General features: G+C 38.6%; 1 protein-coding gene across 1 annotated transcript; it reads left to right on the forward strand.

Moving 5' to 3' along the window:
- Window positions 1-14185: 14185 nt before the first annotated feature.
- LOC137404518 (metalloendopeptidase OMA1, mitochondrial-like) lies at window positions 14186-27226 on the forward strand. Its single transcript, XM_068090749.1, has 9 exons — window positions 14186-14235; window positions 14559-14954; window positions 15482-15710; window positions 16939-17112; window positions 17755-17862; window positions 19476-19604; window positions 20750-20824; window positions 25655-25804; window positions 26670-27226. The coding sequence occupies exons 2-9, from the start codon at window positions 14614-14616 to the stop codon at window positions 26811-26813; spliced, it is 1350 nt and encodes a 449-aa protein (XP_067946850.1). The 5' UTR covers window positions 14186-14235; window positions 14559-14613; the 3' UTR covers window positions 26814-27226.
- Window positions 27227-27554: the final 328 nt, after the last annotated feature.

Raw genomic sequence — 27554 nt, forward strand, 5'->3', positions numbered from 1 at the left:
TTCTAGGGATAAGTATGAGGATGACAGTTGACTAGGAAGGAGAATTGTACAGGTTTTAAAGGTCAATGGGAAGAACGTTGAATTCACATTTGATACTGGGGCAGAGGTGTCGACTGTAACCGAGGGGACGGCTGAAAGGCTGAACCTATGGCTAGAGGAACCATCTACTGTCTTGGCGGGAATAGATGGTCATAAACTAAGAGTAGTCGGTAAAGCAGGTGTTCAGTTGGAAAGTAAAAATAGATTTATGGAGACAGAGGTATACGTGATGAAGGGATCTAGGACAAACTTGTTGGGTATAACCGAGTTGAGGCAGCTGAATTTGTTGGCTGTAGTCAACGCGGTGAGCAACAGCGAGTTTGACCCAGTAAAGGAGTTCGGGGAAGTTTTTAAAGGTCTAGGCACTATGCCAGGTATTTTTAAGATTAAGTTGAAGGAAGGTATAGAGCCAGTGAGGCTGTACTCGCCTCGACCTATAGCAGCAGGTTTAAGAGAGCAGGCTAAGCAGGAGTTAGATAACATGTTGAAAAATAAAGTGATTGAGCAGGTTGAAGAACCTACTGAGTAGTGCTCAGGGCTAACTATAGCGCCTAAGGCAGAGGGGAAGATAAGGATGTGTGTACAGTTAACTGGACTGAACAGATCTGTCAAGCGAGAGGTTTACCCTTTGCCTAAGATTTCAGATCTGCTCAGTGAATTGTCTAAGGGAACGATGTTTTCGAAGTTAGATGCGAATTCAGGGTTTTGGCAAGTTCAGGTGGAGGAGGGATCAAAGTCATTGACGACCTTTATCACTCCTTGGGATAGGTTCAATCGGATGCCATTTGGTATCTCCTCAGCTCCTGAATTTTTTCAGAGAGCAATGGAAAAAGTTATTGGGAACATGAAGGGAGTAGTATGCTTAATAGACGATGTCTTAGTATATGAAAGGGATGCAGATGAACATTGGTCAAGATTGAGGGAGGTGCTAAGAAAAATCAGGTGTTCAGGCATGACGTTAAGGAAGGATAAGTGCAAGTTTGGAAAAAGTGAAATTAAGTTTCTGGGCCATTTGGTTAGTGCCGCTGGCATTAAGCCAGACCCATGTAAAGTAGAGGCAGTTCTAGGCTTGAAGTCGCCGGTTAATAAAACGGAGGCTAGGAGGTTTACATGGATTGTAAACTATTTGAGCAAGTTCAGTAGAGAGTTAGCAGGGTTATGCACGCCTATCTACAAGGTGTCAGGGAGTAGATCACAGTGGTATTGGGGTCCAGATCAGGAACAGGCTTTCGAGAAGGTTAAGATAGCTTTATCTAGAGCACCAGTTTTGTGTGCCTTTGATTTGAGTAGGAGGCATAGGGTGTCTGCAGATGCCAGTAGAAACGCAGTAGGGGCAGTATTGCTACAATTGACTGAGGGTATTGTGTGGCAGCCAGTGGAATATGCGTCGAGAAAAATGTCTGAGGCAGAGTAAAGGTACGCGATGATAGAGGCATTGGCAATTACATAGGCATGTGAGAAGTTTGACTACTATTTAGTAGGCAGGAAGTTTGAGGTTGAGACTGACCATAAGCCACTTATTTCACTGTTAGGTGAGAAGGACTTGTCAGCCTTACCAGTCAGGGTTCAGAGGTTTAAAATGAGGTTAATGAAGTATGACTACACAATATTTCATACACCCGGGGAGCAAATGTATCTGGCTGACTCTTTGAGCCGACCTAATGGCAAATTAGACAGCGAAAGTGAAATGGGTAGGAGCGAGGATGTAAATACTGCTGTAGTTAGCAGTGTGACTACTGACAATTTTACGGACAGTTTAACGATAGAATTAAGGTTGGAAATGTTGAAAGATGATGAGGCTGCTGAATGTTCGAAATTTGTTACGGAAGGTTGGCCAAGAGGTGGCAAAAGGTTGGGCAGTGAGCTTCTAAAGCTTTATAGTGCAAGGGAATGGCTTACTGTACGGGATGGTCTACTTTTCTTTAGAGACAGGGTATACATACCTAGGTCTATGAGAAAGTTGTATTTAGAGAAGTGTCATGTTGGGCACCAGGGAATTGATAAATGCCGTCGGAGAGCTAGGTGCCACTTCTGGTGGCCAGGAGTTAGCGTAAACATCTATGAGTTCATAGGGCAATGTGATACCTGTGTCATCCATGGGACAGTCAAGCACCAACCCATGGTTGAATATGAGTTGCCAACAAAGCCTTGGGAAGTACTCGGTAGTGATGTGTTCGTATTAGATGACGAGTTATATTTGTTGATAGTTGATTACTATTCCAGGTGGATTGAGGCACTGCACATCAATGCTCAAACATATAGGGAGGTAATAACGGTTATGAAGAAAGTGTTTGCTAGATTCGGTATCCCTTGCATTCTGCAGTCAGATAACGGGCCTTGTTAGGATAGTAAAGAGTTTAGAAAGTTTGCAGATTTGTACGGTATCAGGGTAATTACTAGTAGCCCTCGATATCCGCAGAGTAATGGTTTGGCAGAAAGTGCAGTTAAAACAGTGAAAAGTCTGTGGAAAAAAGAGCGGGATAAGGATATGGCATTGTTAGTGTATAGAACAACCCCTTTGTCAACTGGGTACTCACCCGGGAAACTAATGTTTGGCAGAGCGGTTAAATCGAATTTGGGTGTGAGCAGTAAAGGGGAAGTAAATTACGAGGAGTTCGAAAGTAGAGAAAGGGAAAGGAAGTTGAAATTGAAAAGTATTTGGGATATCCAGCATAGGGTATCAAAATTGCCGGAATTAGAACCAGGACAGGTCGTCTACGTGAAAGCACCTACTGACACAGGAGCAGCAGGTACGGTGGTAAAAAGGGACAGTACACCAGAGAGTTATTGGATACTGGTTGGTTCGGGTGAGATCAGGAGAAATAGGAAACATCTGTTTCCTCTTAATAACAATCTCTCTTGGGGTTCCTCTAACGATACTAACACCGGTAGTCAGGGTGCTAACCATAACATCCCTAATGATTTTTGTGAGTTGTTTGAGGATAGTGAGGAAGGTGAAACACAGTACTGGGTAGACAAAAAGCCTAGGCCTAGTGGAGGTTGGGAAAGAATAGGTGGTTTAAATGATGAATCGGAGGAACCACCCGGTGCCACGGTTAGAAGTGGCCTAGCCAGTGGGGATCCCGATGTGAGTAGTCGAGATACCCAAACCTCGCAGGGTACTAGAAAAGGGGCAATAGCCAAAGGCACAGTTACAAGGAGTGGTCGGGTCAGTAAACCCCGGCTAAATAAAGATAGTTTTTACTATTAACCGTTATTAAAAGATGGTTGCCATGTCGCAGATTGTTGTAAAGAAATTTCAACCAAAACTACAATCTCGATGGAAAGCAGTTCAGGTGGCGATGCTAGTGGTGACGGACGATCGGAGAAGAGCAGTGAGGAGAGAGTGGGGGAGAGGAAGGACGGTAGTGAGGCTAAGAAGCCTGTAGTATATGGCTGTAGTGGTAAGCTTTGGTGCATGATCTGTAGAGTTAAGCAAGATCACTTGGCAGTGAATTGCCCGGGTAATGCTTGCAGGAGGTGCGGGAGAAGTGGACACTGGCAGAAGGACTGCAAGGTACCCATCTGTCAGTGGTGTGGTGAGACCGGGCACGCGGTTAGTGGATGCCCCCGCCGAGGTCCAGGTAGTCCAGTGAGCACGGAGGCAGGGAAAAGGAAGGGCAGTGAGGAAGTACCAGCGCCTCAGAGGAAGATGAGGAGTTATGCTGAGGTGAGTGGCGGTGCTAGGCAAGCTGCTGTACCGGTACCCATTATGGGGAAGGTAAGCTCTTTTTTAGCAGACGTGTCCAGTGATGGGGTGATAGATAGGGAAGGTTGCCGGAAGAGGGTCGCTAGTATTGAGCGCGAGGAGGTGGAGGTGCGTAGGAAGTTTGAGGTAGAGTTGGCAAGACTGGCTGCCGAGCGCAGGGCAGCGGTCAGTGAGTTTGAGAATGCGGAGGCATTCAGGGCGGCCATTGAGCAGTTGGTCGAGGTTCAGAGGAGGATTACGGGTAGTAGGCTTGCACCGAAGGAGGGTCAGGCTGAGGTAAATAGGTCTGGGCCTATACCAATTCCCAGCTCTGTGGCGCCATCCCCTGAGCAGCTGATTACAGCCCAGGGGGAGACATCCCACAGGATGCCTGTTAGGCCCGTCTCCATTGGGGGAGAGCGTGGTCAAGACGGAATCTGAGGTTGAGGAGTCGTTACCGGCCCAAACCATCAGTTTCCAAGCCAGTTGAGGGTAGTGGTGGAGGCAGTGTTGTTGGTGACAGAGGTCACAGTGATGGTGACGGAGGTCACGGTGGTGGTGACGGAGGTCACGGTGGTGGTGACGGAGGTCACGGTGGTGGTGACGGAGGTCACGGTGGTGGTGACGGAGGTCACGGTGGTGGTGACGGAGGTGGAGGGGATCGGGAGAGTGACGAGAGTGGTGCCGCCGAGTACGACGGCGGCCCCGGGTTGCTCGAGAACGATGGTACACAGGAAGAGTTGATGGACCAGGACCAGGGTTAAAGAGTAAGGTAAACTCCACCAGCAAGGTGAGTTCCTGAATGAGTTCAAGTGCATTTGTGGTTAGTGGCCCACACAGAAAAAAAGAAAAGAAAAAGGGCATGTTGTATAATCGGGTTGTTGGGCGGCGAGCTATGCTACTGTCCGAGGTCATGGTAGTTACAGGTAGTTACGAGAGGTTACGAGAAGTTACGAGTGGTCAAGGACGCGGTAGTTTCAAGGCGAGTACATAAGCATGGGGAGATCCAGATGGAGTTCTTCTTTGCTTCAACCACATGTGAGTACGCACCTTTATACAACAGGATGCGGCGTATCCCTAAGAAGAAACTATGGGGGTACTCTCTGGAAAGCGTATCCCCTAACATTAGTTTGCTCATATACTATTAAAATGCGATAAAATCGCTATGAAGTCAACCTTCAGCAATATTCACATAACTTTTTTTCAATCTTTCAACCCGAGTGTCTGTTAAATCGAGAACAGTAAGCACTATCGGAAGGGATGACACTACGTCCGCGCTACTAATCATTGAGCAAGTTCCTTGCGTCAACGGATCAACTATGCTACTTTGTGAAAAGCATAAATTCCTTCAACTTTTCTTTAACCAACACAATCAATAGGCGTCCTTGTCATCTGGCCAAAGACATCATCAAATAGCATGAGATTATTCCATGTGCAGGCATTCTTTTTGGTTTTTTGCTAACCGAAGTAAACTTTCTCAGATAGTTGATTCAAATTGTTTCTTCATTATCATTTTTATTTGAACAATGATGAATCGTCATGGACCAATTGATAGTTACTTCAAAGGTGAGTGAGAGTATGTGATGATTGATTTACCTTACTAACATTAGAAATGATTGGATCATACCTTTTACACTAGAAACTTATAAATCCCTTACTTATCATGACCTGAACTAGAAATGATAGCTGATTACAACCCTGCCACTAAAAATGATGGAATTATGGCAAATAAATGGTAGGATCATTTACCTTCATTGTGATGCCGACTTGAATCTCTCAGTTTATTTAAAGGTGTACCCCAAATAGCTTTCAAGTGGAAGGGGTAGCATTTTCACATCAGGCGGACAGGCTATTATGAAACCACAATTAATCACAAAGCTTTTTCCAGAATATCTGATGAGGAGTGTATGTGTATCACACAGTTCCAAATATTTAATATCATGCAAGGCAATGCTTGTAAATTAATGTATTATGTATAACTGACCGACTCATTACCTAAACTATGCTAATACTACATCAAGCTTAAGCTTTATCTTAGATGATTAAAAATGATCAAAGTCTGAAGCCATTAAATTATTAAATTTAAATTTTGGGCCTGCGGGTTTCTTAGCTATTAGGGGCACACCTTTAATGGGTGATATTGTTGAAATTTAAGGTGATCTCTGTTTGCTAGGTTTCCTTTTGTGTCTATGTTAAAAGATGAGGCTGTTGCGCCTACTTAAAAATTAAACCATTCTCATTTTTCTTGAGTAGTTGATTTTCTTGGAAAACTTGAAATTTCCCTTCTTATTTTTTTGTTGCACTGATTGTTTCTTCCAAACTCATTTCATTTCCATTGTAATGAATATATCTGTGAAGATAAGCACTCAAGCTAAATTTACTGTGTAATAAAATAATACCAATTATACTGTCCCAAAAAATTTGTTCTCTCACTGAAAAGCTGTGGAAATTAGGTATAAAACAGACTATCTTGAAAAAATTTTGCTGGGGTGTCCCCGCACCCCCCTCTACCGAGAGGACGCTCCGGCGCCCCTCTCGGACTCTCCCCACGCCGCTACGCGGCTTGGGCGGGTCACCGGCTCGAGAGCATGGCGCCTTATAGTGCCTCGTGCTTCGTGTTCGCAACTCGAGTTGTGCAACTCAAGTTGTGAACACGCAACGCGACTTTGTAAAGGTAAGGTGCAATATGTCAGTATTACGGTAGCATAACCGTAAATCTGGTTATATTAACAATGGTACATCAATAGGCAGCTGTTAGCTAATAGAAATTAAACTATGTATGTATGTACTGTAAAACTATAGCTAATGGCAAATTATAGTGTGCTGAGTTTGCAACTTGAGTTGTACAACTCCAGTTGTACAACTCGAGTTGCGAACACGCAACGCGAGGCACTGTAAAGCGCCATACCAGTCATCTTGCCTACCTGTCACCATAGAGTATTCCCATAACAACCCTTACACTTCAAACACTGTTGGCAGGTCTGTCTGCGCATCAAAACATAACATAAATTTCCAGGTTATGTGATGCACTCGAATTTTTGTTGACTGTTGATGTTGAAAACATGATGTCAAAATTGTTAAAAAGCTCATGTAGTTTGATATACTTGAGCTATCCGTTTCTGTTTCCGGCTTCCATTCTGACTAGCTGCTTTTTCAAAACTGCTCCTCAGGTCAAAGCGAAATAATCAACAAAACATAACAAAACCACTACCATACAGCATATTATCTATTGCAGGCACTCACCGAATTATCTACAGGTGTTAGTACGTCGATTTCGTGCCCTTTAAGGGGCCACTTGGGCGACATAGACCCGGCAAGAAACGTCCATTTTGCGCCGTTTACTTCCTTGTTTTTCTTTGCTGGCTTGGAGATAATATCGTTTGTCTCTGTTGCTTTGTTTGCTTACTCAAACAATTGTCTTTTTCCTTCTTTGTTGAGTTTGCCTGACTTTCCTTTCAAGCCATCAGCACAAATATCCTTTGATCATATACCTTCCTTTTGTTTTTTGATCGCTCCATTTTTTTTTCTCGCAACAAACTACTTCTTAGTGAAGAGGCTATTCACAACGGCCCAATAGGTGGTCTAGAAACAATGTCTGACGTGGGCACGCCAAATGCTCAAGGTAGCAGCTGCATAATATGCAGCACAAAAACAACAAAGAAAAAACCTGGTGTTACCTATGCAACATGCACCTACCATGCCCATATGTCATGTCTTTCGGGCTGGGAACATGTTACCCAAACCTTTCTTGCCTTGCCTGGAAATCATGTTCTATTACCCCGATTGTCTTCCCAAACTAAAAGAATACGTCTATGCCCCTTCCATGACAGACATGCTAGCTAGCCTAGATTCTAAGGTAGAAACTATTAAAACAATTGTCTCAGAAACTGTTAAAACTTTTAGATCTTATGCTGAAGCTGTGGGCAGTGTCTCTGCCACTACAACAGCTGCCAGCGAAGCAACTAAAAAAGAACTTAAAACCATAACTAATACACTTTTGGAATAGAATAAAATCAAAGAAAAAGAGAGCCTGAAACCCTTTGCAATCTCCCACAATATTAATGAAGTTGAAGGAGAACCCCTTGAAAAGATCATTTTTGATTTAGTTTTAGAACTGGGCATTCCAGAGTCCAACATTGTCCACGTCAGCCATGTTGGTAAGCAGCACGAGAATAAAACTCACCTCATCAGAATAGGTTTTAAATCTGAAATTAATAAATATAACTTTTTTATGAAAGCTAAACTCAAACAAACCTAACCCCCAACGTTTTTGCTATCAATGATATGACCAAGGCAGAGCGCGCAGAAGCATTTGCTCTGCGCCAAAAGAGAAGAGAGCTATCGGTATCTCATCCAAAAATCAAATATAAAATAAAAAATAATAAAATGTTTAAGGTCTCAGGGAATGAATTAATTCAATGTTAAAATCTATTAAATGCATTACCTGGAATGCCAATGGTCTAAGAAATAGAACACACGAGCTTAACCTATTAATCTACACCTATTCCCCTGACATCATAGCCATAACAGAAACCAAACTGGATACCAGTGTGCAAGATGGCGCATTAACAAATCTTTACACAATCTACCGCCTAGACCGGACTAAAGGCTCAGGCTTAGGGGGTGGTGTCCTTAAAGCCATCAAAGACAGTTCCTTATAAACGTGTTATGTGTAGATGAACTTGTGGATTCAGAAATTCTTACTCTCAAAATAAATATACATAATTTTACCTTCCATTTTTCTTGTTTTTACCATCAACCTTGTGTAAAAAACATTGATGGCCTACTCGACTGGGTTGAATCTCTTGCCAGCCCATTTCATGTCGTTACCGGTGACTTTAACTTACCTGAGATACAGTGGCCTGGTAAGACCTTGAAATCCAGTCGAGACAGGAAAATGCATACTGATTTTCTTCACCTCCTTCAAACACATGGTCTTTCCCAACCTGTTGATTTTCCAACACATATTAAAGAAAACACTCTAGACCTTGTGTTATCCTCCATGGAAATTAATAATGCCCATGGCCCGCCAAGCACATCTGACCATTTTTATGTGCACTTTGATGTGAGCATACCTGATAGTCCCAAACAGGCAAACCTCTCCAAACTATCGCCCGTTTTTAAATTTAAATATAACCAAACTATTAACACTGAACTAACAATCCAATCCCAAGCCTTTGACAGACAAATAACTAATCTCATATCAATCAAATCCAACATTAACGACATTTGGCAATCCTTTAAAACTGGAATTATGGCAGCAGCTCTGGCCTCTATCCCTCATTTTCCCCTTAAAAAATGTAAACAGAAAGTTTGGATTAAACACACCAGCATTAAAAAGATTCATAAAAGGAATAGATTGTTTAAAACGTTTAAAAAGTACCCGACCGCCGACAATAAACAGATGCTCCAGCTTCAGATTAAAAAATGTAAAAAACTTATTAGACAAGACTATAATAACTTTCTAAATATCCTTATCTGTCATGAATTGACGGAAGCCAACAATAAACCTCTTTTTAAATTCATATCTTCAAAAAGAGGATCCAGTAACACAGTCAAAACCTTGCACGACAACACTGGCAAGCCATCTGATAATATAGCCAACACTTTTGCTGACACTTTTTCTTCCATTTTCACAGTTGATAATAGTGCTTATCCCATTCCCCCAACAAACGAAACTGTAACAAACTCCACCAAACAAAAACCAAGGCAATAACTGTTTCCAACGATGGTGTCTTAAAACTTTTAAAACAACTTAATCCTTCTAAGGCTGCTGGCCCAGATGAACTGAGCACCTCGTTGCTGAAACACCTAGCTTCCTATATTGCACCCACCTTTACCAAGATAATGCAACACTCTTTATCCAGCCATACTGTCCCTAAGGATTGGAAAACGACTACTGTCATACCCATTTTTAAAAATAAGGGTAGCAGGCTCCTGCCAACTAACTATCGTCCAATCTCTCTGACATGTGTACTTTCAAAAACCACAGAACACATAGTCGCACACTCCATCCGCAACCTTTTAGACTCCATTGATTTTTTTCATGACTGCCAACATTGTTTTCGTTCGAGGAGAAGCTGCGAAAGTCAGTTAATCCTCACAACTCATGAACTCATTGAATCATTTGATACTGGAATCCAAACTGATGCCATTATCCTTGATTTTTCTAAGGTCTGACAAAGTGTCCTACAGCAAACACTTATTCAAACTTACCCAAACTAATCTAGACAGAACAATTATCGCCTGGGTCGAGGATTGGTTGAAGGATCGCACACAAACCATTTTTATAAATGAAACACACTCCAAACCATGTTCAGTTTCCTCTGGTGTGCCCCAGGGATCTGTTTTAGGCCCCCTCCTCTTTTTGATTTTTATAAATGATATGCCAGCGGCTATCAAGACCTCTAGACTCAGACTTTTCGCTGATGATGCTCTGTTATTTTTCCAGATTGAGTCAGCCAGCGACTGTGCAAATCTTCAAGCAGATCTTGACTTGCTCATAGACTGGGCTGATAAATGGCAGATGGAATTTAACATCACAAAATGTGAGACAACTTTTTTTTTAGGTGTCATGAGATCCCCTTTTCTCACAAATATCTCATAAAAGGCCAGCAACTAACTTATATCAATCACTTTAAATACCTCGGAGTCATTATAGACGATAAACTCAACTTTAACCTTCACATAGAAAAGACTATAACCAAATCTTTATCCACAATCTACATGCTCATGAGGTCCCTCAAAAGTTGCTCACCCAAAACAAAAACCCTTTCTTTTAAAAGCATCTGCCGCCCAGTTCTTGAATATTCATCCACTGTCCGGTCTCCATATTTATCCAAGCACATAGACTCCCTCGAGTCTGTAAACAGAAAAGCTTTTAGGTGGGTGTTTAAGCTTAAAAAATGAGAGGATTTCTGACCTCATGTCTGAGTGGTCATGGGCCACACTTGCAGGGCGTCGGAGGACGGCCAACCAAAATCTAAAAAACGAACTAACAAGGGAAGAAATTGCAATACCAACCCATTTTTTCTCAAATGCCCACTTACACAATACACGCCACAAAAGCACTAAAGGTGCAATCAACACCAATGTTAAAAGACACTCCTTTTTTGTGCGAACCCTTAACAGCTAGCCCCTTTTTTTCTTTTTCTATTTTTGCGCAACCCTACTAAGAACCTTCAATATTTATTAAAAGTTCTTGCCCCTGCCTAATCCCTACCCTCCACTTTAAGAACAACATTGCCCCAACCAAACTTAAAAAACACAATAAAAAAAGAAGGAAAAAATAAGATAAGATAAGATAAAGAGAAAGAATAGGAAGGAAGAAACTCAAACTAAGAGTAATCTACTCATGTTACCTAATAAAGATATCGCTCTAATGCCCCATTATGGGGCGAATGCGATTAATTGATTTGACTTGACTTGGTCAAGCGCTGAAGGGCGTCACAAACAACAACATTGATTGTACTTATTTTCTCGTTTCCCTTTCTTTCAACCAATACAATGCAATTACAAACAATAGATTCATCTAATATTGATAAATATAAAGTTATGCCAAAGCAAGAATTTGCATTTGTGTTGGTTCCTGCGACCAACACGTAGAGGCGACTGGGTCGGCTTACTCTACCAGTCTGCATTCACCCTTCACAGGGGCTGTGTACTGGTTTCCCGTGACCAACACGCAGAGGCGACTAGGTCGGCTTACTCCACCGGTCAACATTAACCACCTTACACAAGAGATTTGCACCAAAGAGGTTTTATACTAGGTGGACAAGGTCGACCGGAGGTCGACGAGGTCGACAGGGGTCGACAGTGTTCTTATGAGTCTATCCCCACAGCACAGTCCATAGACTAGGTCTTTGGAGATAGCTATATGCCGGGGTGGTTCTGGTAGCGCTTAAGGTAGCAGAAAGAGTATGATTCAATTGCACTGCATGTATTGAACGAAAATAAAGAGCCGAGGCCCTGCCTTAAGTACATCAAATTATGCAAATTAGATGCTAAGACCAGCCTCCCTTAGGGGCGTGGCTACAAAAGGATAAAAAGGGAACATAACTCCAGTTAGAAACTGTACAAGAAGGATAGAAACTTTGTGTTCCACCACACATTACATTATTGCGAAAAAATTGCGTAAAATCTTGGTTAGAGCAGGTATAGTATTAACCATTATTATACCAATTACCTCCCCTCAGAGGGAAGTAATTGATTATACATCCTTGGTTAAAGTTACAATATAATTATAATAATATAATAGATGAATAAAATGATGAATAAAAATCATATTATTAATTTAACTACTATACTGAATTCAAATGACACTTTAATTATGAGTTATTTTCAATTATATGTAGGCCTTTCTATATAAAAAAATAAATAATACATATAATTTAAATTTGGTTTATGGTGATTTCGCCGAAATTCTATTAGTCGAAATACGCATTTGCCGATAGGCCATTTGTCGAAATTGAAGCCTTTTGCGAAAAGAGTAGTTTTGGTCGAAAATTTAGGCTATTGGTCGAAAACTCTAAAGACTAAATAAAGTCACAGGCTAGAACATATCAAGCGAGCAAATTATTGAATTTTTTGGGCGATTTTGATGTAAAACCGTTTATGGCGTAGTAGTAAATAACCATTGAAATGTTGTTATATAGTTTTTCAGGTAATTTGACTTACTTGAATACCACACTAACATCAATGATTAATAACCAAAAGTTCTACTTCAATCTAGACTATGCTTGTTGTGGTTAATTAGGCTAGGTAAGCCTAATTGTTTATTCAATGGTTGCTAATAGTATGAGTATGAAACTTGACCCAGATCTTTGTGCAAGCCTCAACTGTGCTAACTCTCAGATGTTTGGTATAGCAATCAAAATATCTTTTATTATTATGAACCAAAGCCTAATACACAAGTAGCAAAATTCTAAAATATAAGATAGATAGAAAGCAATAGAACTAAGTAAAGATAATCTCTTACGCCAACAGCTCGCTGTAAATGCCCTTAAGCTCGTCTTGTACGTCTAAAAGTGTCACTGTCAAAAGAGGATGAGCTACTAAAAATTGTTAGCTTTTATAGGTATTCAGGATAGCCTGAGGACGGTACGTATGATGTTCGTATTATATCTTTGTGTTGTAGGAGTAAGTCCATTGGAGGAAACTCTGTCTCTGAGCCGTCATCTGATTAGCGCTATATTTGTGTCTTGAAACTGGGATTGCATAACATTGATTGGCGCTGTGTTATGTAATGGAAAAGTGCTGACTCAGGGTAAGCTCAGTTATCTTTGGTTGTGCTTGGTCATGGTTGGTAGATGTAATTGTATCCCAAATTCCTTTGGCGGTGTTGACGTGGTGTTGACGCAGCAGTTTCCAAGATTGATGTTTTCTAATTCTGACATTTTAAAATTAGAGAATCTTTTAATGTCTCTTTACATTCCCTGCTGGTATCTTGTTTTTGAAGTATTTCCATACAACAATGTCCAAGAAGGTAGCAAAGAAACCTTTGGTTGCCACAAAAAACAATGATGTTCAAATTAAACAAGAAAAGCCTCTATACAAATATTACTGTATCTGTGGACAAATGAGTTTAATATTGGATTGTCCATTGGAAAAACTTCCGACTAGGCCTAGAGATAACTCTAAATGCATAGACAGTCAGAGACACTCTCATAGGATGACAGCGGACAATGATGAGCCTGTTCATATACGAAGAGAAGAAGGTAAGAAGAGATGATTGTTGTCATAAACCGTTTATACTATACTAATATAACATTCAACCGAAAACGTAACAATAAGGTCTGTTCACGCTTTCATAGAACATCGCACTGAAATTTATTCTTATACTATGGACGCAATAAGGGCAGTGCAAATCTGATAGATCATATTGTTTACTTTAAATTAGACACAAATGGGTACTAGGTACACACTCTGCCCGTTTAGTGGAAACTGCAAAAAACTGTCAATCATATCCTGAAGCCTGATTAACGATTACGATTTTTTCACTATACGATGCCAACCTTGGAACGGATTAACATCGTATCTCGAGGGTGCACTGTACTGTAACTGCAATTGGCTTGTTTGTACTTGAGAGTTGTGCTCTCTTAAAAAAATAACAATTTTCGGAAAAATGTTTGAAAACTTCGACCAATAGTCTTCAATTTCGACAAAAAGTCTATGAATTCGACAAAAGGTCTATGAATTCGACAAATAGCCTGTCGGCAACAACGGTTTCGACCAGAGCCATCGAGTGTAACTCGATGGCTCTGGTTTCGACCATTAGTTTTTCGACTAAATCTCTATTTCCCAATTCAAATGCTACGGGTCCATGATGTTGGAACTGTTTGCTAAATTTCAGCTAAACTGTTTCGATAGACTATTTCCATAGAACTATCGTCAAGGAATGAATTGTGACTAAATTATATAGGCAGAGACGATGTCATTGTTGCTAAACAAAACTGGCGTCGACAGTGACTAATCTTGAACTGTTTCATCATCATGCTCGTCGTAAAACGGTAAAGATAAATAATACATACTTGCTTATTTTATATTATAAACAAATTGCTTTATACTTTATTGCTTATTGCTTTTAGCGTTTTAAATTCACGAAACATATACGACAATAATTCTGTTTGCTTGAAGTAGCTGTGTACAAAAGTTCAAGTTTCAGCTCAACAAATTCTTGCAGAAGCTGGAAATTCTTGCAGAAGCATCGTAAGGAGTGAAAGTTAGCAGTCATAGGCTATAGCTAAAATGCGTGTTATAGCAATTTACGGAAGGCCTTTGTAATCATTTATATGTTTAATTTTGCATATTAGTTCTGCTCATTTTCTTTTAGGTTAAGCTGATGTTGATACACCGATCGAAGATTCTATTACTTCCAGAAAGGTAGCATGTCTCGACTCGCATGGCTACACGTGCGACAAATATTCTGGTTTAATTTCAACAAACCTCATCGCAAACTAAAGCTTGTCACACAGGGCAAGTTGAATCATGTCTCTCACAAGTATGCCCGAAAAGTACACGTTTCTCACAGCAAAAAACCTTCCCAGGGATTACTTCTGGCTACAGCACGTCGCTCTCTTTCACAACCACTTGTATCAGCTTCAGCTACTCGTGTCTTTGAGTCTGTGGGTCATCGGTCATTTCATATAAGCCTACCTCGAAATGCAGCGCCAGCATTCTGGTTGGTCTTTAAACCGATCAGCAAATTATGGGCTATGCTATGGGGACGGTAAGCACTAGATCTAATATATTGTTGATATTTTATATGTTTTCAAGCTATTGCAATATATTTAATATTTTGTAAGTAAATATTTTGCCACCAAAGCATATTTTAAGCCACTGATGTTTTAGTATAACAAAATTAATTCGCACCAAACGTTGTAGGCTATATGCATTTTATGGTATATTTCCAAACATTCCGTCTCGTAATCTATTAGTATCTATAGGTGTTTTACTGTCTAAGCGCATAGCACTATTTTTATGTAACTTTACGCTGTAACTTGTGGAAGAAATGGCAATTTCAATCTGAGCAAGCCAACTGAAATAGTTTGCTACTAAATCATTCTGTAATGGGAAGGTTATCTATTCAGTGACTTGACTGCATAGCTCAATTCAAATCAATGATTTGATTGATTTCTATTATTAATTCATTATTATCACCAAAATATCATAATTTTAAATTGATCATCATCAACACCGCTTGTTTGTATATAGTTGATTTTACAAAAGCCTCAGCTTGTCAGGGATTGTCTGTAGGTACATAAGGAGATGGTGGGCCAAGGTACCTCAGGATCAAAAAAATCAGTACCTGAAGCTACTCGGGGGAATGAAGGGTATAATAATAGGTGTTATTGTTGTGCTGACAGCTGGCACACTAATCAACTACTATATACATCTTGATGAGAACCCGTTGACAGGCAGAACACGGTTCATGAGCCTCACTCATGATCAGATCCTAGTTGTAGCTGATCAAGAGGAAAAGGGGGTTAGTCAAATCTCATGAACTTACATCGGTTAATGAAAGTTTAGGCGAAAAGATAATGGTTGAAACCGGTAGCGGATTAAGAGATTCCAATCTACGAGGTTTTTTGATGGCTGTGATTAACTGTTCGTTTTTGAGCTTTTAAGAGCTTGTAATAAAATTTTCACATGCACCTACAACACAGCAGAGTAAGACATAGGGAACCTTTTGATACCAAATAACTGTAATGTGAATTTTGTTGCAAATAAACCCGCTAAAGCAGTTATGACATGGCGTATAATTAGTTTTGACTAACTAGCTTGAGTTTTCAAGTAAAATGTAGCATAAATTTTCAACCAAAACTACGCGTTTTGAAAAAAGACTTCAATTTTGGTGATGACCTTTCAACGTATGTGTCTTTTGGCCAATAGATTTCGGCAAAACAACCATAAACCCTTCCATCATTCTAGGATTGGAATTGACAATGGCCTATTCCGTTCACCATTTTCACCAAATCTGACCCATTCCAGACACTGATTCAAATATTTTGTTTGCATTGTATATATTCTATTACAAGATTCTATTACCATGACCGATAGTAGATTTGTAGAAAAGAACTCTTGTCTCAGATTGCTTTAAGAACATGTTGGCTTCATATCGGTGCTGGAGTCAACATAGATACTAAGATTGGAGCATCTCTGATCTAAATTCTATCGATGATCCTGAAAATTTTCTTTTAATGGTCATGTTTTTCTCTTTCTTTTCCTGTTCAAATAGAGCTACTCTTTTTAGTAGGTAGTGCACATGACCTATTAGTACTCCTTGTTGTTGGGAAAGCTGATACGTCTGCTCTGTGCCGATGTTTACTTTTACAGGCTGTGGTTAGTTACAACTATTTACGAGCATGTTCGTAGTGTGTAGATCAGCTCATCAGGAGGAAATAAAACAAGCGAATTTTTCTTTTTGATAAACGTCTTATCACTTTTGAGTAGTCAAACCTTGGCTTATTATGACCTTGACATACAGATCAATTTCTTGAACTTTAACTGTGTTTACTGTTTCCTTGTGCTTCAATATTGTGTTAGCACGCCTATTTGTCGGAAAGTCCTGTTCCAGTCAAAGTTATTGTAACCCAATACAAATCAGTTTCGCTTTTAAACCTTTTCAGTATCTCTTGCAAGGCATACATTAGTAGACCTAGCTCAATGTTTTCCTTCATCACCTTATAAGCAATGTTCACCTCACACTGCAGATACTGGATGAGGTGCAGGTGATCTCGGCTAGTGACCCCCGTTATCAGGTTGTTTCGGAGTGTTCCATGCGCATTCTCAAGGCCAATCAGGCAAACTGTGACCAGATATGGAAGCTTGATTGGTCAGTTACAGTCGTGGATGATGATAGCACAAGTAACGCCTTCGTACTTCCTGTAAGTTTTCTGTGATGCTTATTAGATTGTTATACAAAAGAGGTAGCAAACAAGATATCATCTGTAGTTTTCATCTGTAATTTCTCCAGATGTTTTCTTCCATTCGGCCCGCGATAACTACGATTAAAGGTGAATTTACACGATTGAAGTGATGCAACTGAAATAATATCAATATAAAGCTGAGACATCAAGCTCCGATTTGATATCATTTTTGTCTTTGTAGACCTACTCAGTCCATAGATATAAAAGTTTGAATGAAATCCTTTCTTGGAATGCTCAGATTCAAGCAGAAGTGCGACTATGGCGTTTATAGTTGTACTTCATCAAATAGACCAACGGAATAGACACGCGTAACGCTGCAACTTGAAAGCAATAGACGATATCACTAGCGAGAGAGACTGGCATCCGACCAACTAGTGACGTCATTTTGACATGTATTTTCCTTCCGAACGTTTTCCCCACGACCGAGTTTTCTCGATTTTAATCTTGAAACATCCTGGCCGTCAGATCACTTTAAACATCAAAAGAAAACAATTTCAAATGCTAGAACAATATTGATACTTTTTAATATATTTCTAAAATTTTGTGTAAGGTAATCTTAGATTATGTAGCCATGTGAAGCAAAGCCTCCTTCTGCTGTAGAATGGGCACATATTCGTCTACACCGGCTTGATAAAGGAGATGCGGAATGTGGACCAGCTTGCTGTCGTGTTGAGTCATGAGATAGCCCATGCAGTCATGGGTCATTCTGTGAGTATCAAGTACTGTTGAATTTTTATGTCTTAAAATCACGTAACCCATGATGCATTCCGTTAAAAAAGTTCAGTGTTGTGAATTAGTCTCTATGCAGCGATGTTTGTCTGTAGTGCACCAGTGCTGAAGCGCTAGGCCGACAAGCAGCTGATGTTTTCATAGGGTGTTATAGTAGAGTGATGGTTGTGCGTCGACTTATCTCGAGGCATACGGAAGTAACAGGAAAGCAAGACCTATGCGCGCACACAAGTACTACGCCGGTGGTCGCCAAGGCCATTTCCACGGCATAAAGATTGTGCGTCACATGTATGTTTCGTTTCCAAAAAGCGACACTGAATCGCCATACAATTAAAGCAGCACTGCTGTTTTTGGCATTGCAGCGCCACATGGGGGTGTGTCACGGTATGGAAGTTTAGTAATTCTGAATACTCACACCGAGTTGCTACAGTGTATTTTGTATGGGCAAATAGTTTCTACCGGTGCTGGGCACGAGTACTTCTTGGCCAACGAGTTTAGACTCCGCCCCTTCCGGTCGAGTTTTTTGAGTATCGGGTTGCTGGGAGTGCTTGGCACGAGTACTTCTTGGTCATTGGGTTTTTCTGGTATCGGGTTTGGTGATACGGGTTTTATGTCTAAAATTTCTAATCATCAGACATATCTTAAAATTTACAATGCAATTATAATTTTATTTAATTTATTCATTATGTTTTATTACTTTCTATCAACCGATAGTCGTGCTCGCAGTGTTAACAGGCGGGTTGTTAAACATTGCTTAGAGCGCAGGGCGCAATAGACCCGAGTTTTTGTCCACTTCACTCGACGGATTCGTGTACCAAAGCCTGAACTTGCAAGTCAGAACCCGAACCCGCAAGATTGAAATGCTCAAAATTTCTATTACTCGAGACTCAGGAGAAGATAAACCCGCAAATTCAACGAGTTTTGTTATCATGCCCAGCACTAGTCTCTACCTTATTCAGAAAAGAAAGTTTCCATAGTACGTGATCCCACTTCCGAATAAGTACACAGCTTCAGAAAAATCAAATATTCTTTATACCTCAAGGAGTTGTCTTTGCTTACCTGAGAACTAATCCTCGTAACTTGATTGGTTACTGATTCAAATTAGCCAGGCACCGACAATAGGAAGCACCTCTGTTCATCTGTATAGAGGCACACAATGTTATTAGCTTTCTTATTATATTTTTAATTAAAAGCTGACACCATCATCAATAAACCAATCGATAAATCATTGTATAGTTTTACAAAGATGGCCAATTATTTCCGGGAGTTATGTTCTTATTGTTTTGTTGCGCGAGTCTTGTAGCTGGAAAGGCTTTGAGACATTGTTAAGGGTGAACAACTCCATTCATGATACATTTTTAGCTGAAATCGTCCCGAAAGTGATTAATTAAAATGGTACTGCGGTAGAATTTTCATTGATGGAAATTCTACTGCAGTACCAATAAACCGGAGGAATAATCACGATCAGCATAAGATTGTATAAGGTATTCATCGAAAGTTATCTTTCCTTTCATCACTTGGTAGCAATTTTACTCATGGGTTTGTAAGCAGATAACTCCATACCGCTATAAATACTGTGTTATATCGTTTAGATTGAACATATCAGCCGAGGGCAATTGTTGGACTTTGTGGCCATAGCTGTTCTAGCTGCAATATGGACTGTGGTCCCTGGAGATGGCATTGCTCTCGTTACTCAGTGGTTCTACAACAAACTCATTAAGGTGCGTAATTGTTAGTTCCTAAGCTAAGATTTGTCTTACTGCACTAGCGGCATCATATTTGAAGGCTCCCATACCGCCTCCTAGACCAGGAGTACATGGAGTACTTAAACCATAACTGCCATGTACAACTTTTATCGTATTTACTAGGTAAATCAGACACGCTGATTCCGATTTTGTACTCAAAATAAAGATTAGTCCACTAACTTTCAGAGTAATGAAGGCTTTTTTACAGCGTTTTAATATCGGTGTCGAAAACAACACGATCGGCACAACAAGCTCCGCCCATAAATACGTGACGTAACCTAGCTTTTTAGGAACAGAAGTTACGTAGGGATGTTTAGACCGAATTGGGTTTTAAGGCACCCATCTTTATTATTCTAAATCGGACTAAAATTCCTAACTTCCGTTCCTGAAAAAGCTAGGTTTCGTCACATATTTATGGGCGGAGCTTGTAATGCCGATTGTGTTGTTTTCGAGACGGATATTGAAACGCTATAAAAAAGCCTAAATGACTTTAAAGGTTAGTGGACCAATCTTTATTTTGAGTACAAAATCTGAATCAGCGTGGCTGATTTACCTAGAAAATACGATAAAAGTTGTACGTGACAGTTATGGTTTAATGAAGCATCTACATACAGTAGCAGCTGCTGTATGGGAGGTCAGGGGTCAAGAAAAAAAGCATTTTGTCTGGTTTACCACAGCAAGTAAATATCTCTCTGGTTGGCAGGGCTTCTTTGACATCAGATTCACCTTGCAGTCACACCTGACCAATTTCAAAGGATGCTGAGGGCACCAGAGCCCTCGGCATCTACAGCAATAAGTGGATAGCAACATTCCTATCAATTTCACTTTCTAAATATTCAGGCTGGGGTTTATGGTTATACACTCGTCCGTATAACAGTCTAACTCTAAAACAGATTAAGGATGTAACAAAGATTCAAGTGGGAGACGTAGATCCATAGATACATAGATAGATCCATAGATACATACAAAGATTGATACACAGATAGGTAGAAACAACAATAGATAGATACATAAATATCGATATAAGAAGTGAAAAGATAAAAAAGAACATATTCAGTAAACGTTCACCACATGCTGAGTTCAGTAACAGAGCCCTCCATTTTGTATTATATATCTTGTAGCTAATGCTTGACTTGCCCTACAGCAGGGAGCTAGAGACAGAGGCTGACACTGTCGGGCTCGGATTTGCTGCCAAGGTTAGTCAATCACTATTCATGTAACAATACTTGGCTGTCACTCAGTTTTAAAATCGTCAGTCCTGATTGTTTTAAACAGAAGTAGAGCAATTCAGATAGTATATTCTTTATAGATAAATCTAAGTGTTTTGTGGTTTGTTCGTTGTATGTCCAGTTAAAGCGATAATGTTTTATGGAATGAAAAACCTGCTTCGCACTAGAATTGAACTCGGAAACCTCAGTACTGAAGATAGGCGTGCTATCCACTATACCACACAGCTCACTTACTATACTATTGAATAATTGTGTACATATCTATTACACCTACCAATTTTTAATGGTGATCGGTTTAAATATGCACACTTCAGTTAGCATACTTGAGCTACTAAAAGGAAAATACGTAGTCTGCGTGCCCAGACTGCCAAAATGCTAGAAATATCTATCCAAGTCTAAGCTTGTTTGTCTTTTTGTTTTCCTCTCTGTGTCTAGTTATAGAGATTAAAATCTAGCAATGAACAATCTGTATTGCACGGGATTTGAGCCCAGAACCTGCAGATCTAGAGGCAGCGAACTTAGCCATTAGGCTACACAGAATAAAATTGATCCCTTCGGCAAATAGTCATTACATTGGTTAAGATACCTACTCATGCTTGAAGCGCTTGCTCGGGGTTAATAACTAACGCTGTTGACCATTAAGCGTGATGATTGTTAAAGGTTGACTTGCAATAAAATTTACATTACAGTTATTTGGTATCAAAAGATTCACCATGTTTTACTCTGTGGTGTTGTAGGTGCCAAATATGTGGAAATGTGATTGCAAGCTCTTAAAAGCTCAAAAACGAAAAGCCACCGTAGATTGGAATCTCTTTATTAGTCAAACATGGATAACTCGAACTTCACGGGACCGAGCGAAAGCGCTCGAGTTATCAGAGCGTTCAAGTTATCAGAGCACTGTCACAAGTTCATGTATTTATTTATTTATTAGTAGATACATGTTCATGTACATATACAAACTATAATATAAATCAAAAGTATAAATGGCTTGTTTCAAATTAAATGCTTCTAATGTGAAGTTTATAATTTTTTTATCAAAAAGTATAGAGATTTTTCTATCACTTGAGATTGGTTTGTTGCTTGAGGTGATGTTATTGCCAGGACGTTTTTTATATTAAAATTGGCAAAGTTTGATCGTTGTTGAAATGCTCAGAAGAAAAGACATCTTTTTCTTTTGAACGTTTTAACCAAGATCAATTTTGCCGATTTTTCTTGAAGTTTATGCGAAGGTTACCTCACTTTTCCTTGCTTCTGAAGGGCCATCGCTAGGCGGATGTTTGGTAAAAATCAAATTTCACGAAACCTTTAAAAAGTCGTTGACATATTTTGCCGATGGTAGTAATAACGATGCCTATGAATTACGAAAAGTTGAGGTTTACCTCTATGGCTTGGAAAAAAGTGATTTTCTAAAGCGATAAAAACCGTCTCGGTAGCCGTTGGGCAAAAAACTGTTCGAGTTAACAGTGTTGAGGTCGAGTTATCTAAAGCAATTTATCATTACGTGGGAACGGACCAAAGAAACCGTTCGAGTTAACCATGTGTTCGAGCTATCCGAGGGCGAGTTATCCATGTTTGACTGTATATATATCTACTAGTATATATAGATATACTAGTATATATATATATAGTAGTATATATATACTAGTATATATATATACTAGTATTTATCTGATATATATACTGTATATACATGTATATACAGTATATATATATAGTAGTATATATATACTAGTATATATATACTAGTATATATATATAAATATATATACACTAGTATTTATCTGATATATATACTGTATATACACGTATATACATGTATACATATAGACATTAATACTGTATATATATACCATAAAGCCTCTAATTAAACACCATTGCGCTCTATTTTTCAACCTTTCCTCTATACTGGCGGTCAATTGGACAATTGGCATTCAAATAGAAGCTGGCAGTCTATTGTTCAAATGGCTCATCACAATTTTGGAAAGATAAATTTAGCCCTATTATGGGCGAAGCGAATGTTGCCTATATTTTGCTCTCTTTTTTCGGTGGAGCGATATTCAACCTTTTGGATACAATAAATCTGTTAATTTACTTGTAAAAGTGTTAATGTATGTTGTGAAAGATCTTTTAATAAAAGTGCATCGAGAAACCGAGAAATATCTCTACCAGTTTATATCTATTGCTTGCAATTGACCTGCGATAATAGTATAGCCTGTGTCCTTCTTTGCAGTTTGTTGGTATTTTTAATTTTTATTTCATTCTAAATCTGAAGACATATTATTATTTTTTATCTATATTTAACATTGTTGAATAAAAGCTCATTGCACTCACTAATATGTTTGCTACAGTTTGCAGCCCAAACTAGCTTTTTATGTGCAATAGATGTGCATCGATTAATACAAAACTTCCATGCGCTGCAATTAGCGCCAATGCAACGCTTAAAAGTTTGCTCGCTAAATGTAATCTTAGGTTCAAAACTTGCAAACCGTTTTATATGTATGGCCTTCGAAGTATCAAAGCCGCGTTAAACAAGGAACTGCTATTAGCCTGAGACACTAATTATTTTTATATAAATGCTTTGAAAGTTCATCCTACTATCGTACATTAAAGCAGTTTTTTATATATTACATGTATATGTAGGCTACTTCGAAGTAGAAAGACTGGGTTAAACAGAGAACTACTACTAGCCTGAGACCGTTATTGATTATTTCTATGGTGTTGCTTTCAAAGTTTTAACAAGAAAAACAAAAAGCTTTGAAATCGGACAACGAGAGAATTATTTGTTATTGATATAAACGATTAATTATTAATACGATTTTCTGAAAACTTTTCTACTGATCAGTTGATATTATGGGCTCGTAAAGATCAAATAATGTCAATGTGGTAGTCAAATGGAGGTGGCGTACAAGTGGAGAATGGCGGTCTATTTTCCAACCCTTCTCTCAGGGTGGCGTTCAAATAGAGATGGTGTTCAATTAGAGGTTTTACGGTATATATATAGATATATACTGCCGACATTAGGTGACAATATAGGCGACGTTCGCTTTGCTTGCAATAGGGCTAAATTTATCTTCCAAAAATTCTGACAAGCCATTTGAACAATAGACCGCCAGCCTCTATTTGAACGCCGCCTCCAATTGACCGCCATCACTATAGAGGAAGGGTTGAAAAATAGAGCACCATGGCGTTCAATTAGAGGTTTTACGGTATATATATACATATATATATACTAGCTGCACTATCCGGTGTTGCTCGGGTAATAAAAAAGTATTTGGACAGAAAATTGATTGTTATTTAACATATAAGAACATTTGCCATTCTAACTTTCAAACTACATATCATAAGAGAGGTGTTTTCTGTAGTTGAATTAAATTGAGAGAAAATAAAAACAACTGTAAAGGTTTTCAAACCTTGTCAAACAACTGTAACTTTCAAACTTCATACCATGAAGAAAATGTTTTGTGCAGGACAACTAAATTAAAAATAAATAAAACAACTGTAAAGGCTTTCAAACAACTGTAAATTTAAAATTTCATAACTTGAATGAAGTGTTTCGTTGAAATAAATTAGAAAGAAAAATAAAAATGTTAAGGTGTTTGAATGTAAATGAAAAATCATTAGCAAGTAATGGCTAAATGTAGTCTATTTTGCTACGATTACAATCCAAAGTTATTTGGTGTACAATTATATGATTTCAGTTCGTTTCAGTGTTGGCATGCAAAAATTGGCATGTTGGCTATAGACGCAGGCTATAGACGTACATAGAGTGGTATAGAAACCCATAGTCATTATCTAATGCAATCACCTCCTGATAATAATCGTCATCATTAAAATTAGTACCAAAATACTATGTTAACCTTAGTAACTATAGGTACCTGCAATGACTTTAGTGAGATTTGTGGTTATGATCTGTGTGCCCAAAATGATATAAAATTACAATGCACTACGTGGAGAGTTTTTATCCTCAAGACAGACATGTAACATAAACGCTGAGTCCAACTTAAATGAATTACGTTTACTAAACACACACTTGAAAGCAGTTTTAGTATGTGTCTTAGTAAACTTGTAAACTTATGTATTTTAGTAAACCTTAAACTTTTAACATTAGTTATATCATTGCGAAACGTTTTTATTTTAATGGATATCGGATATACCGTATAAGGGATAACTCGCCAAGTCAAGTTCAGCGACGCATATATTTTAATAACGTATATAATCAGTACATAAATCGCCAAATTTTAAGTTCAAGATAAATTATTGTCGATCTCGTGGGGCCGAATAAATTAGCCCTAACAAAAAAAACGAATAAGCATCGCGTTGCTTAAGTCCCAAAATATTTTTGAACAAAAGCATTGTAACTCGTGGACGCAAGGCCAAAATAATTAGCATGAGGTATGCGGTATATGATAACATAATTGATCATTATGTCGTTCTGGCTCGGTGGTAGAGCGTCTGTCTGAAAAATGGCCTTGTCGGTGCATGCGTCATGAATTCAAATCTATCAGAAAGCAGAATTTTAATATCAAGATTTTAAGGTCTGTTGCTGGAGGGACACACACACATACTTTGAGAAATATATAGATAGGTATATATTATGTATTGTATTATGTATATTATATATATGTATACCATATATATTCTACAAACTGAACATAGCAAATGATCTTTCTAATATATTATACATAGATATATAATATATTAGAAAGGTCTTTTGCTACGTTCAGCTTGTAGAATCCCACCTAGCTAGCCTTGTGCTGTTTCACCAGGTATTATAGTTTACACTATGCCCCTCCGTAGGCATGTTATGATGTGAGGGAGGCACCCGCATTCTGGGCTTTACAAGAAGCTTTGCTCAAGTATTCTCCTGGCATTGGAATCCCTGAATTTATGTCCACACATCCTTCACATGAATCGCGTGTCCGCCAGCTTCAAGATGTCATACCTGAGGTTTGTACGACAGTCATGCTGCTCTATTCTCAAACGACATTTGTTAATTTTGGCCGATTGAAGAATATTCGAATCAGTCTTGGATAGTCAGTTACGGTTACTTAAGGAATCTTCTTACTGTAGATCTGGATACTTATTTTAAAGCTTACAGTTAATTTGTTAAAATTAATGAGTTCATCCAATTTTCATGACATAACACAATTTAATATTTAAAAATTTAAAATAAACTATTTAATAACAAATACAGGGCGCAATTAATGACTTAAATCAACTGATTTAAATCATCCTAAAAAATCATGTTTGATTATTTTTTTGATTTTTTTCCGTGTCAAAAAATGGGACTTATAGAGGGTCTACTGTGGATATGAACTGCACAACTTGGTCAAAATTATAATAAAAACAACTTTTAATAAATCAAAGTGATGCAAAAATGTTTTATGTTGCTAAAATTTAATGATTTCATGTGACACACTTTGATAAAATAATATTATATTAGTGGTTATGAAAAAAACTGGTAATTGATGTTTTCAACAAAAATCCAATTTAAATCCAAAAATAGTCTGATTTAAATCCAAAAAATCTGATATTTAAAAAACATCATGGTTTTTTCCAACCTTGCTACAAACACATGTTTATTTTCAACTTCATACATCCTGTGGTGCTTCATTTCCTGTCTACCCACTATAATGTTGTCTTTGATAAAATAAAAATGGTCTTTTTCTATTAAATTCAAGTAGTTTCATTATTTGGTCTCTCCTCATTTTTCACAAAGTCTATGAAGCTTGTTTCAGATTACCTGTTATACTTTTTTAGTCAAGGTCAAGGCCATATTCAGCTTTTAAGTTTCATTTGCTGTTTTTTACAGGCTCTAAAGCTACGGCAGGCTTGTTCCTGTCAGCCACTTTCATCAGCAGATCCAGTGCAGCGGGTGCAGAAAGAGATTGAATTGCTCAGGGAAAAACATGAGAACTCAAAGTCTAAAAATGATACCCCGGCAGTCGCCAGCTGAGATCTGCCTTTTTATCACAGATTTCTAGTTTTCGTAAATAAAACCACTTATTAAAGTGGCAGTTATTATTTGTAATTAAAATAAATTTCCTATTTTTTACCAAAGTTTTAAATAACCTGTGTTTTGGGTGATTTTTTGTATTTTTCTGCTGGATGCTATAAACTTGTTTTGTTTTATATTTGATGGAATACCCTCGCATATTAAGTGTGTTCATACTGGTACTGGTACAGTACATGGTAGCTGAGGTCAGTGAACTGAATAATTCTCAGCTACCATTTCTTGGTGACATAGCATCTCCAGTTTGTCTGGAGAGCACTTGCTAACTGATTTTTTTAGCTCTAAACTACAACAGAAAAAGGTTTTGTCAATCAGCATATATATCCCGGTTATGAAATACAAAAAGCTCTCTGTAAGCAATGGTTCAAAATTTTTAAATTTCTATGCAATGATAGTGTAGCCATGCCTGGGTGCGCCACTGTTGAAGCTTTAAGCTGGACTGACAAGCAGAACATGTTTCCATAGGATGTTATAGTAGGGCGTTTTATGTCAGGGTCTAGCAAGAACTTTTATTACAAAATTATGAGAGCATAGGCGGCTTATCAACAGTAATTTAACGTACACGGATTTCAGGTTCTTACCAATTATAAGCGGAGTCGTAGGAGCTGTATTTACTCGACTCTCTACAACAAACTTCAAGAATTTTCATCAAAAAGAATTATTTTGAGATTGTTTATGAAAATT

This window comes from Watersipora subatra, chromosome 9 (genome assembly GCF_963576615.1).
Source record: "Watersipora subatra chromosome 9, tzWatSuba1.1, whole genome shotgun sequence".
NCBI lineage: Eukaryota > Metazoa > Bryozoa > Gymnolaemata > Cheilostomatida > Watersiporidae > Watersipora > Watersipora subatra.

Excerpts from the sequence above, each read along its gene's own strand:
- LOC137404518 (XM_068090749.1), top strand. The coding sequence starts at position 14,614 with ATGTCTCGACTCGCATGGCTACACGTGCGACAAATATTCTGGTTTAAT. Across the intron at positions 19,605-20,749 it reads TCTACAACAAACTCATTAAG|CTAATGCTTGACTTGCCCTA; the intron begins GTGCGTAATTGT and ends TATATCTTGTAG. Across the intron at positions 20,825-25,654 it reads GGCTCGGATTTGCTGCCAAG|GCATGTTATGATGTGAGGGA; the intron begins GTTAGTCAATCA and ends GCCCCTCCGTAG.